Source organism: Carassius carassius, chromosome 21, assembly GCF_963082965.1.
Source record: "Carassius carassius chromosome 21, fCarCar2.1, whole genome shotgun sequence".
NCBI classification, from domain to species: domain Eukaryota; kingdom Metazoa; phylum Chordata; class Actinopteri; order Cypriniformes; family Cyprinidae; genus Carassius; species Carassius carassius.
The window spans coordinates 15786388-15798964 of NC_081775.1; the positions used below are offsets into that span (position 1 = coordinate 15786388).

At 35.8% G+C, this 12577-nt stretch overlaps 2 protein-coding genes across 3 annotated transcripts in view; one reads left to right on the forward strand and one right to left on the reverse strand.

The window, feature by feature from the left end:
• The window catches only part of oxct1a (3-oxoacid CoA transferase 1a), a 45563-nt gene extending 39489 nt beyond the window's left edge, over positions 1 to 6074 (reverse strand). The window contains exons 1-6 of one of the 2 annotated variants that reach the window (XM_059503468.1): positions 5810 to 6074; positions 4238 to 4349; positions 3787 to 3877; positions 564 to 699; positions 280 to 429; positions 46 to 152 (exon numbers count right to left, since the gene is read on the reverse strand). In XM_059503468.1, coding sequence (XP_059359451.1) covers positions 46 to 152; positions 280 to 429; positions 564 to 699; positions 3787 to 3877; positions 4238 to 4349; positions 5810 to 5908 — 695 coding nt within the window. In that variant the 5' untranslated portion in view covers positions 5909 to 6074. The remainder of the gene's footprint in view (positions 1 to 45; positions 153 to 279; positions 430 to 563; positions 700 to 3786; positions 3878 to 4237; positions 4350 to 5809) is intronic. The other variant, XM_059503469.1, reaches the window with a different exon arrangement.
• A 643-nt stretch (positions 6075 to 6717) lies between these two features.
• rimoc1 (rab7a interacting mon1-ccz1 complex subunit 1) lies at positions 6718 to 11913 on the forward strand. Its single transcript, XM_059503470.1, has 6 exons — positions 6718 to 7003; positions 7962 to 8071; positions 9172 to 9318; positions 9701 to 9832; positions 9918 to 10032; positions 11050 to 11913. The coding sequence occupies exons 1-6, from the start codon at positions 6913 to 6915 to the stop codon at positions 11283 to 11285; spliced, it is 831 nt and encodes a 276-aa protein (XP_059359453.1). The 5' UTR covers positions 6718 to 6912; the 3' UTR covers positions 11286 to 11913.
• The last annotated feature ends 664 nt before the right edge of the window (positions 11914 to 12577 follow it).

The following is a 12577-nucleotide window of genomic DNA, read 5'->3' on the forward strand; positions in this document are numbered from 1 at the left end:
AAGTAGGGCTGAACAACCTGAGGAAAAAAAAACAGACACTTGTACCTGAAGATGACATTCCCAGCTCTGTCCGCTTTCCAGGCTTTGACCAGCGCAAAGTCGCCCGTGATGGATTTTTCCATGATATAGTGTCGGCCATTAAATTCACGCACCTTAAACACAACATAGAAATCAATATAAATCTTAGATCTGCTTTTACTGATCAAACATTATGTGGGAACATCAGCTGTATTATTGTATTACTCAGTAAGACTGGAAGATAAAAGCAGCAGCTCTGACCTCTCTGGGTTCACTTGCGATGGCAATGGTGCCGTCCTTGTTGTATTTGATAGGTGAGCCTCCCTCTTGGATGAGTGTGCCATAGCCTGTGGCAGTGAAGAAGGCAGGCACACCTGCGCCTCCAGCCCTGATCCGCTCTGCTAGCGTGCCCTACCATCAACACAGCACAATGGGTAAACAAAATTGAAGAATGGTCCTATAAAATCTTTAGCCTGCATATACTTGGCCATTGAGAACAAAGGTAAATTGTTTATTCTGAAGGTTTGGGTAAAGGATGGTCTCACCTGTGGGGTCAATTCCACCTCCAGCTCACCACTGAGATACTGCCTCTCAAACTCCACATTCTCCCCAACATATGATGAGATCATACGCCGGATCTGTTTAGTCCGAAGGAGCAGGCCCAGGCCAAAGTCATCCACTCTGTGTAAACCATAAAGAAAATAAATAAATGTAAAAAATCATGACAAATCAAAAAAGTATTATGTGCTCAAAACTCAGTGAAAACAGTTACATTGTGAAGTATGTCTTATTATTTAAAAGGTCTGTTTTCTGTTGTAATATATTTCAATGTGTAATTTATTCCTTCCTATGATGCAAGACTGAATTTTCAACAGCATCATTACTTCAGTATTTAGTGTCACATGATCTTTCAGAAATTATTCTTATATGCTGAGTCTGTGCTTGATTACATTTCATATTATTGTCAATGTTGACAGTTGTGCTGCTTAATTTTTTTTGGTGTGTGGAAACAATGCATTTTTTCCAGGATTCTTTGGCAAACAGAAAGTTTATGATTTATTTTATTTTACGGTTACATTTTAATGTCTTTACTGTAATGTTTTTGTTCCTTGCTGAATAAAATATTAACTAATTTTGATAAAATAAAATAAAATAAAATAAAACTTTTGAAATGTAGTTTTGAATCTATGGTTGAAGTCTCTCAGTTGAAACTCTCAGCTGAACCTATTGCCTAAACAGGTCTAAATCCAGTGTCCAATGGGCATTCTGTAACAAACAGGTCATTCAAATTCAAAACACGCAGAGAATACTGAGACAAAGGCCACACAACTCACTTTTACAGCAAGAAACATTTTACAGATCTGTCGGACCTCTTCAGTTTGGTGTGTGCAGTGGCTTGGCACAGTTACAGAAGCAGTGACTCAAAACTTATTTTGTCACTCATTAACTAATGGCATGACTTGAAACTCACTGAGGTATAAAAATGTTGGCTATCCCTCTTTAAAGGTAGTCAGTGCAGTAAAGCAAATCTGGACATTTGTATCCTATTGATACCGAAGGGATTCTGGTGAAATATGAGGGGGAAATGTTTGATGAAAGTTAATACAGACGTTTTATAAGCGCATTCATATTTTTAGGTTCATTCAATCAACAGGGAGCACAGACTCTTGATGTCACGACTCATTCACTGGACCGAGAAAGGTTGCAATTAGAGACATACTGTGTCATGCCATGTTCTCATTAACTCTCTTCTAATGTGTCTTCTTCACTTTTTCTCCTGCCAGAGAAACGACAAAGGCTTTTTAGTGCTTGAAGTGAGAAGGAAAAAAGAAGCCACTGTCTAGGTCATATGTGCTTAGAATTTACTGAGGTAATTTTTGTATTTTATAAAAAGCACAATAACTTAACTAGTGCAAGTTAATATTGAGCTAAAGCAAAATCAGTATAGTGCATCTCAATGGTTTGGTTTTGTTCTTGAATAAATCTGTTATTTTGAGCAACTGTTTAAATGATTGATTTACTGAAAACGACAGGATGTGCATAAAATCACCCCTTATACCCACATACAGTGCATTATTTGACGGGACAGCGCTTGTAGTGATGTCTGAAACCAGTGTTTGAGAGTAGCGCCCTGAATTCCCAGAACTCGCCAGCAGGTGGCGCAATCAGCGTCCAAATTTGCTCACTTATATTCAAGTAGACTACATCAGTGGAGTGCAACAGTCACGTGTAACCAGCCAAAAGAGTTACTGAAACATCCACTCCACTATTATACCGACTGACAGTCAAACACTGCAAAGTCCCAATGACGTAAGATCTTAAAAGCAGCACTCTTAAAATACATCTCAGCCTATTAAATTCAAGAAGCGGAACTGTTGTATAATTATCCCTTTAACACTGCTACAAAGTTGGAGCAGCTCTTTCAACTTAGAATAACACGAGTCTGTAACCAGATAATACACAGTGGCCAATAACTACTTCCAAACAAGTCAGCACTCCATTTCTAAGTAATGAGCAACACGTTAAAAGTATCAGCAGGGGTTGCTGATGGAAAGAAGTTGCATAGGAAACGGCGTCCTTCTGTGCGAGCTACGCATGCTAATGCCAAACACTGCTGTGTCGCTGGTTTCACATTACAGAAGTCTCTCTGTGGTAGACCGAAAGACTTTTACCACAGAGATACAGAACTCGCAGAACAAGGTCTACGACAACAAACAATGCAGTCAAGAACAGCAGGACTCAAACAGTCAGATGGAAAGGAAATAAACTTCAAGAAAGGAATCAGTCGAGAACTTTCTATTTAAAACAGGTCAAAACTTCCCTTGAGGGAACTCTGGAAAAAGACAGATTTATTGAACTAAAAGGGTACTTTTATGATTTTGGGAAGTTTGTATTTTGTTAAAAAGGAGCTGACAATAATAAATGGTGTAGGAAAAAGTTTTTTTGTCTGCATTCATCATGTATATAGTCTTATTTAAGCCTGACTAGGAAAATTCGAATGGACTTTATCCCCTTCTTCAACCATCTTCAGCACTAACCCACACTGTCCACTGTACTCTGTAGTCACGATAGAAATAAATTAAAAAAATGACCCCAAATAACATAACTGGCCCATTTTCAGAAATAAGGCAATAATATATTCTATAATATAGACAACCAACCTGGGAAAATGCCAGAACAGAGAGGCCTATACATAGTGTTGAGTCACATGTTCACAGCAGCTGCAACATAGCGGCAATAAACCAAACCCCAATATCCAATAAGATAGTAAAAAGACTGTATAACTAGCCATTAAAAAATAAAAACATTTACAGGAATTTTGATCATTCATTTCCCTGTGTTCACTCTTCTGTATTTACCAGTATGCCTAGGCCTACTTGACAGATTAGACTTGTTTATCCTGTCTGAAAAAAAAGGTTGTGCGATGCTTCATACTGGCAATCTCTTTCTATTTGTGGTCAGTTGAGCACACATTCTCAATGTCATTTAAGGGAGAAATTCTTGTAGCGACATCTAGAGAACAACTGAGGTTATGGAGTTGTATCTTATTGTTTTGGTTATTTTTCAAATTCTCAAAAGGCTCCAACGGATTTTAATACTTCAGTGGTATTAATACTTAAATATAAGCGGTTTCTGTTGTTTGCATGTGTCAGGACGTACAGGAGCTCAGTGTTAGGCCAACTAGTGGAGTAAGAAAGTTGGTCGAATTCAGTGCAATCACAGTTTTTGGCTTGGTTTAAGTTGTTGTTGACATATAAAAAGGCTTACCCTGCATTATTGCTGACTGCAGTCAGGCTCTTAACTCCTGTCTTAAGCAAACTGTTGATCAGATTTTCTGGAATACCGCACAGGCCAAAACCTGTGAATGAGAGGAAAGGATACTAAAGAATTTTAAAAAAATGGTTGTTGTCAGCTATTTATCAAGGCTATTCAGTTGTAATATAATATAATATAATATACAATAATGATGATAATAATAATAATAATAATAATTTAATACTTTAATTTAGCAAGGAAACCTAAAGAGAAGAAATGTTTCTTGAACACCAAATCAGCATTACAGAATGATATCTGATGGATCGTGTGACACTGAAGACTGGAGTAAAGGACTACCAGCTCTTGCATAAGAGACTTCTTTTAAAAACATTTAACAAAATATTACTGACCGCAAAACTTGTGAATGGTAAAGGTTGAGATGATGATAAATCATAACCCTTACCTCCCACAAGAATAGTCGCTCCATTAGGAATATCTTTGACTGCTTCAAGGGGGTCTGAATAAAACTGTCGGGACCGTTGATTTGAAGTGGAAAAGTAACAGCCACATGTCTGCTAACAACAGAAATTTAGAAGGGTGAATGAAGCAGGCTGAACATATTAAAAGGCAACAAATTTAAATTTAAAGCAAGAGATTACACATCTGAATTCACAGTCAATGAATCTGTTCAACACTTGAAATCCTTTAAGCTCCCTGGCTATCTTCTTTTAGAAAATCCCATACAAGTAGTGATTTGAGGAATACAGCCTAGTGGAATACAAATACTACATAGATCAGAGGTTAACTTGTCCATTCATGAGCCCTGCGCCTCTCACGAGGCAGTGGAATCTTAATAGAAATGTGAATTAAAATAAACATAAGATCCATTTCCTCGGTCAGCTACAGCAGTTTGACCACTTTCCCATGCTGATTTGCACGTGCCAAATAAACCCCAGGAGTCCAGCCAAGACGTCCATTTCATTTATATCTTTATTTGTTGACACAACAGTGTGTGTTTGACCTCACAAAAGCTCCACCAAAGGACGAGGAGAGGAAACAGCTGAACACTTATCTCTCGGCCTCAATAAATAATTCATCTGCTTCTGTTTGGTATATGTCAGCCTTAAGCACTATTACCAAATAATAACATACAAAAATACTGAGTTATAGTAGTTTTCCAAAGACCATAATAACTCACTCAACAAAGAAACCATGTATGATCATTACCACTGTTATTCCTTGAAACAGTCATTCAAAGGTTTCTGCTCCGACTGCATACAGAACAACCTGATGAACCTCACAGCCACATGACACTAGCATGGGACTCTGTCATAACTATATGACTTTAAAAACTAGGCTCAGCGGTCAGGGAGTATTCGTCTCCTTGTTCTGAGAAATAGTTATTACAGTGGTCTAGTTCACATGTTGTGAGATATAATAAGCCAAATCTGGTGGGTGGAACAAAAGGGAAGGTGTATGAGTAGGAGAGAGCAGAGTTAGGTTACTGTTAATCAAGAAATGGTGTTGGCAATGCGGTCAAGTTGGTTGTCCTAGTTTTAAAAACTAGCATTTTTATGAAAGTTATTGATAAAATCTATGGTGGTTATTCCTTATGACAGAATTTCTTAGTGACCATTTGTTTCCAGGTCAACAATAAAACAAATACATGAAAAGAAACATGAATGATTGGTTGTGACTGGAAATCAAGGTCAAAAGTATGCTGATGCTCTTTAAATGGTTTGCTGAGGAAACACAATGCAGCACAAAATGAATAGTGTTTACTAGTCTCTGAGATTAGCAATTAGACAAGCTTTTGACATCAGGTGAATATATAACCGTTGCAAAACATCAGTTTTAGACTAAAGCACACACATCATATATATATATATAATATGAGATTACTTATATAGCCTTCTAATACGATCTGCACTCCGTCTTCGCCATGCATTGGAAAGTGGAGCAAAAATAGAAGCACCGACAGGTTCAACATCATGCAAAACTTCGAATGCACCGTCTTATGATTGTAAACACTGACCTTGCCAACGGATAATCGCGAGATGTTCGTCTTGATCGTCGCTGTCACGTTCCTGATGATCACACTCTCCAATCTAGATAGCGCTTTTAGAGTCGCCATGTCTGCAAATTAAAGGCCTAATTTTGTGTACAGTGAAATATGGTGACAGTATGCCCTCGGTGATCTCAGATAGGCGGAGATATAGTAAGCAAAGGAGTGTCGGGGGCTCGAATTGCTTATTTGCATTTAACCCTCTGACCACCATCTAGCGACTTCCGAATCATTCTTATGAATCGGATGGTTGTTCACATCACCATACCAGTCTGAAGTGATTCTTTCACGAATCGTACTAAATCTTTCAGAATGGTTCCATATTGAACCACGCAGCATAGTACATGTCCGAGTCTCACTGATCCATATTATATTATATATTATATTATAATCTATTATTATATTATTTTGTATTATATTATATTATAGAAATCGCTATGGTAGCGATAAATAAGCAATTAATGCGCCCCCGTTTGTTGCAGCATTACTCCAGCTCGTAAAAACTTTTAGAACCTAAATATATATATATTATTATTTACACTAATATTAAAATGTAGGTGCATTGCTTGGCTATTTTTTTAATTACAATATAGTTTTAATATATCAAAATAACAAATATAAATAAATATAATGTATACAAATAATACAAATACATAAAACCGATAATAACAGTATGCAAATTACATAAAAAAGAAATCACATAAAACGGAACAGAAGAAAATAAAGTAGGCACAAGCTACAACATGACACCACGTGATGCCATAATTACGTCATAACATAAAATAACTGATGAATCTTTCTTTGAAATGATTCTTTAAAAGAACTGTTTGAAAGTATCGATTCGCGGAAAATGAGTCGGAATCCCATTCATGACTTCTGCCAATATTTAAACCCTCTGTAATCAAACACCGGGAATTATGGGAATAATTTGGTTAAGAGTGGACAAAGTATTCTCTTGCTTTGATATACGTGCCAAGCGTGAAGTTTATGAATGAAACGAAAGAACAAAACATCTATGTAATCCTCTGCACGTGAGTAATCGTGCGCTCGTCACGTGACTGTCGTTTGCAGTCATGGCCGACGACTACAGACGAAGCGTCGAGCTGGAAAGGAGGATTTTTGAGTTAGATAACAAGTGTGCCACTCTTCGGACTGAGAAACCAGGTAACCGGGAAGCATGTCGTCAGTTGCGCAAAACCAGACTCTTGTTATTATAGATCACGCATGTTCATTAGCTGAATCAGCCCGGTGTTGTCATCGTTGGCTAGTTAGCTTAGCCGCTCTGTGTTAGCATTCCTGCGAATCACAACAAACATTTTCCCGCACATCTATCACCCCGTTTATTAGACAAACGTTCGACTAACTAATTTATACGAACACCATAGTACTTCTACTGAACTGCAAGATCATGTAAAATGTAAAACACGTTTATTACGTTCTGTAATTTTTCACATGTTTTGGCTAGCTAGTTAGATACAGTTCGCATGTGTTCATGCAATGATACAGAACGACGCACAAATAATATAAAACAACATATGTAGTTATACGTATTCTGCAATGTGATATTACGATCTCACTTTAAATTATATGAGAGATAAATAGGAATTTAACGTGCTGTCAAACTCTTTTAGCAGAATTATCCTACTTCATCCAGACAACAGGTCTCGTTAATATAAAAACAGTAACAAATGTATGATCAAATGATCACATTTCTGTCATGTTTATTTACTTTAATCTGAAATTATGCAGATTTGTAAACTATACTGGCGTTTTAGGTCCTCTCACTTATACGTAGTGTAACGTTACACACTTAACTAATGCTTTTTATTTTTAAATGTTTCAGTTGAATTATTCTCATGATGTGATCAGAATAAAACAGAAGATATATACAAGGGTTTCCTCTTTGTTATCGTTATATGAAATATATTGTGATTTCTTTTGGTCTATAATAAAAGCTTTGCTTTAGGTAACAGATTTGCATGCTTTAAAATTTATAAATAAGAACGATATGTTTTCACCGTTTTTCACAGTTTTTTCAGACAACCAATTATAAACTCTCATGTTGTATGTGCTCTGTTAGATGTTAAATATTAACATATTGTTTTTTTTTCCCCCTTCCTAGATGATGACTACTTACAGAATGCATCTTCCATACTAGACAAGTTGAAAAGCTATTATAGACATGGAGGAGAGAGCAGCAGCCTCCCTAAACTGCTGCAGGATTATACACAGGTACTTCACATAACACTGGTCTCACCCTGCAGCATTCCCTCAAGCTTAGCGTAGCTATCTATTGACGTGTGATATGTGAATAAAACAGTTAATTTGGAAGTGTTGTCTTATTAATTGAATATAATTTTTCAGCCTTTATATAAGCCTTCATGTTAGTTAATTTAGGAAAAAAACTAGTTACAATTTTTTTTTTTTAAAGATTTTACAGGGAATTCAGTTGCATCAAAGGACTTCATGCGAAGTCATAAATATAAATTTAGGAGGTCTTAAATTTGAAGCAGAAAAGCAATATGGCCTAATGCAATTAACAAACTTTGATTTGACACTTTTTTTTTTTTTAAATAAATGATAGCACTGGATGGAAAAAGCCCAAATATGGCACTGTTGCACATTCTACTGGCTCACAATGTCAGAGCAGTGCAAAATTAACACTTCACATTTATGCTAAATGATTGCTCATTATTATTGATTTGTAATGTTGTATATAGTTACAAGAGTGTATATTTTCTCATCTTTTTTTTTTAAATGAGCTGCTGGAAGTATTAAAATGTAGACATTTCAAAATAAGCCCCACAGTGTTTTTATGCTTGGTTATAAGTAAAAGTCCCACATTTCGTCTTTTTTTTTTATTAATGCTATTTTGGTTACACAAACTATATGTGTCATTTAATTTCATCCTCTTACAGAAAGGAGAGACTAACAACATTATTTAATATGTGCATTTTATTATCAGCACAATAATGTTTAGTGGTTTTTCTTTAAAAATATAATATCAGCAAAATCCAATATTGATCAATACCTAATTTATATGTAATTATATATTCGTACATAAGCCACTTTCAATACCTATGTATATATTGAAAAAAATGTCTTTTTTTAATGTCCATTTACCATGTTTGGCAGGTGTATGTGTTCCCAGTCTGTTTAATTGAGTAAAAGAATAAGCAATATATTATTTATTTTATGGGTTTGTTCTTCATACAGGATTGTATTTGTGCAGGGCTTTATAAAGTCTTGAATTTCATTTTAAAAACACTGCAGATATCTTGTTTTTGATTTAATGGCTCATATGACCTATTGTTTTACCTACTTTTCTACAGGTTGTCTTGGACATTACATTCTATGAGGAAAACAGGCTTGTAGATCAGGAGTTTCCTGAGGACACTTCCCCTTTCAAAATCCAGCAGTTGCTACAGGACTTGACAGAGCCAGAGGTGTTAGCTGGGCGACTGGTACCTGCGCAAGAGGTGTTGTATTTCTGTATCTGTAGAAGATATTTACTTAGAACAATTAGTTTCATTATTTGCTGTTGATTCTAAATAAAGCATCCACTCCCACTGGTTAATATTTTGGGTTACAGACCACCTGTGCAATTTGGAAATGTGGCAATTTATGCAGCACAGTATAATTATTTTGTTCTTTTATGTGCAACGTAAGTGCAACTTTTTATGCATCATGACTTTACACGTGGGTGTTCAAAAAAAATAGTCTTTACTCTAAGCACCCATAGCATAAATTAAATTAAAACCTTCAGGTCTATACTGTAATCAAGTTGAATTTGCATAGACTGAATAAGATTAGAAAGCTGTTCTATGAGTAACTGTAGTGTGATGCTGTGGTTCGGATCAGGTGCAGTCTGTTCTGGGGCTGGAGCTATTGGAGTGCCTATACTGGAGGCGTGGGGCATTATTATATATGTACTGCCACACACTACACCAACGCAAGCAATGGATCAAGAAGAACAAAGCCACGTTCCTTAAGGTTCTTTCACCAACCTCTCACTCCACAGTGCCAGTTTTAGTGGCCATGACTTGAGTAAGTGTTGCAATGCTCCATGTCTTCACAGTGTCTTCAAGAAGGTGTGCGTTACCTTATGAGAATGTTGCAAGTGAGGAACTCAGTCAAGCTGAACGATGGTGTGGTTTTTCATGACTCTGCAACCGCCAATTTTCTGGCAGAAGGTACATCTTTGCAAATGTACTTCCTGTTCTAAAACCGAAAGACGAATGGTTGATTTCTGTGGCGTTGCTAAGTTTTGTTTGGAATTTGGGAGCTGAGTACTGCAGACATGCAGGTTATTGTTACTTCAGATTGTGTCTCTGTGTGTGACACATCAGGGGTTGTGTCTCTGCAGGGATGGATTTTCAAAGCATTTATTACATCTCTAAACAGCACAGACAGTGGGTTATCAGTATCTTCAAATATTTAAGTTAATTTACAAAGGATATGGATTTTCCATTGCAAAGATGTGTAGCCTGCAGACTCCACCCCTAGTACTTGCATTAATCAATATCAACCAATATTTTTGAGATCGCTAGCTGTTTTACAATGCACTGTTTTTAACTAAAGCTCATTATGATAAACACTTGCTATATAATAATAAATGATATGCAACTTATTATGAAGTCAGTTGCTTTGTCTGAAAGGAGACAAGTTCTCAGACATCTGTTGTTGTGAACTTTGGGGTTAAAGGGTTAGTTCACCCAACAAAGAAAATTTGTCCATCTTCTACTCACCCTCGAAGCATCCTTGGTGTATGTGACTTTCTTCTTTCAGAATAATCCAGTCAGAGGTATATAAAAAATTGTCCTTGCTCTTTCAAGCCTTTCAATGGGGTAGGTGGGTGTTTGTTGTCAACAGTTCAGATGACGTGAAATAAAGTGCGCGAATCTGTAATAAAACATCGCTCACATGGCTCCGGGAGGTGAATAAAGGCCCCCTGTAGTGAAAAGGACAATTTTTAATATAACTCAGATTGGATTATTCTGAAAGAGGAAAGATGCATACACCTAGGATGCTTCAAGGGTGAGTAGAAGTTGGACAAATTTTCATTCTCGGGAGAACTAACCCTTTAATGGGCAAGATGCAATGAGATGCATAACTTATTTTTAGACCACTATTTTTATAGTTTTTTTTTATATTTTTGTATTCTTGTCAATACTGACTCATTTTTTTTTTTTACCTTTTTTCCTCATTAGGTATCTTTTCTGATACTCACTTGCTTACAATGATGTACATTGGTGAGATGTGTTTCTGGGCAGTGAAATATGAGGACTGCAGCATGGACACCACAGAGCGCAAAGAGGACCGGCTTCATTTCCGAGATATTGGCACACAAATCCTCCATAAGTATGTGCTGGCATGCGAGGGGCCACTTCAGGGTCAGGGCTGGAACACAGAGAATGCCAAGGAGATCCTTAGTATTTTACAGTAGACCTGGAGAGAGCTTCTAGGAGAGGTTCACAAAATGTCATTGTTCTGAAGCTAGCAAAAAAAAGCAAAACCACAAACAAACAAAAAAAGATTAAAAAAGAAAATACTGAAAACAAAAAAGGCACTTATCTTCCGGTCCAGATTTGTTTTCTGGATGTGTGTTTTCGCTGAGAATGTGGAATAATACTTCTAATGTAAAATATAAACAAATGACTATTTGTTTAAGAAAAAAAATTCCAGCCGAGAAACATCACAACTTTTTATTTATTTTAATTTTTATTTATTTATTTTCAATTAAATACATTTATATATGTTAAAAGAAATGGTACAAAGGAGGGGAAAATGCAGGTATATGTTGCATATTTAAGTATTTGTGACCATTTTCAAGTATGGGCCTTTTCTTTTTAATAACATCTCTTTGTATATGACACCTCTTCTGCTCACATATTAAAAGTTGTATCTTTATTCCTTTCATTGACCAGATGTAATGTTCAGAGATGGGAATTTGGATATTTTGATAGTATACTTTTAAAAAGCTAAAACTTTTGGTCATATTCTTTTTAAAATGAAGTTCATTTTTTTGTTTTTTATGTCTTCATTGAAATAAATTTTGGGTTAAGAAATGTTGAGATGCGAATGTCCGAGTGATGTTTTGGTTTCACATTAATGAGGGGTTGTTAAACCAAAGGAGTGTTAATAGATACAAGATGCTGATTGTCTTCATGTCCCCAGTAATTATCAAAAGGTCTTCAACTAAATTTCAGTTTGTACCTGTATTTTTTACTCCTATTACTAACCTTTTAAGATATAGTAAAATCATCCACCTTTACTACCTTACATTTCAGTAGTCAACTTTGGGGTTAACAGCAACACTACATAATGTTTGTGACCTTTATCATAATTTTATTTTAAACCAAAAGAAAACATATGCTTATCCAAAGTAAATTTTCACACAAAAGATAGTTGGTGGTTGTGAATAACCATTTCTATTGAATTACTATACTTTTCTGTAAAACCTTAATCACAATCTGTAGGTAACTGGGGCACTAAAAGAACAATATTGAAGTAGGTTAACTGCTTCACATTACAGGAGTGATCAACAAAATAAATCAAGGAATTAGGTTTATAATTCAAATTCATGGTTTTAAATGTAGTTAAATCAATAAATCACTTTTAAATTGAGAAATACAACAGGATATTTAGAACTGTTTATTCAATTTGTGTTTTAAACTAGATAGGCTAATACATTTGCAAAAGAAAAATAAGAGAAAGCTAGTTTGTCCATTTAAAAGT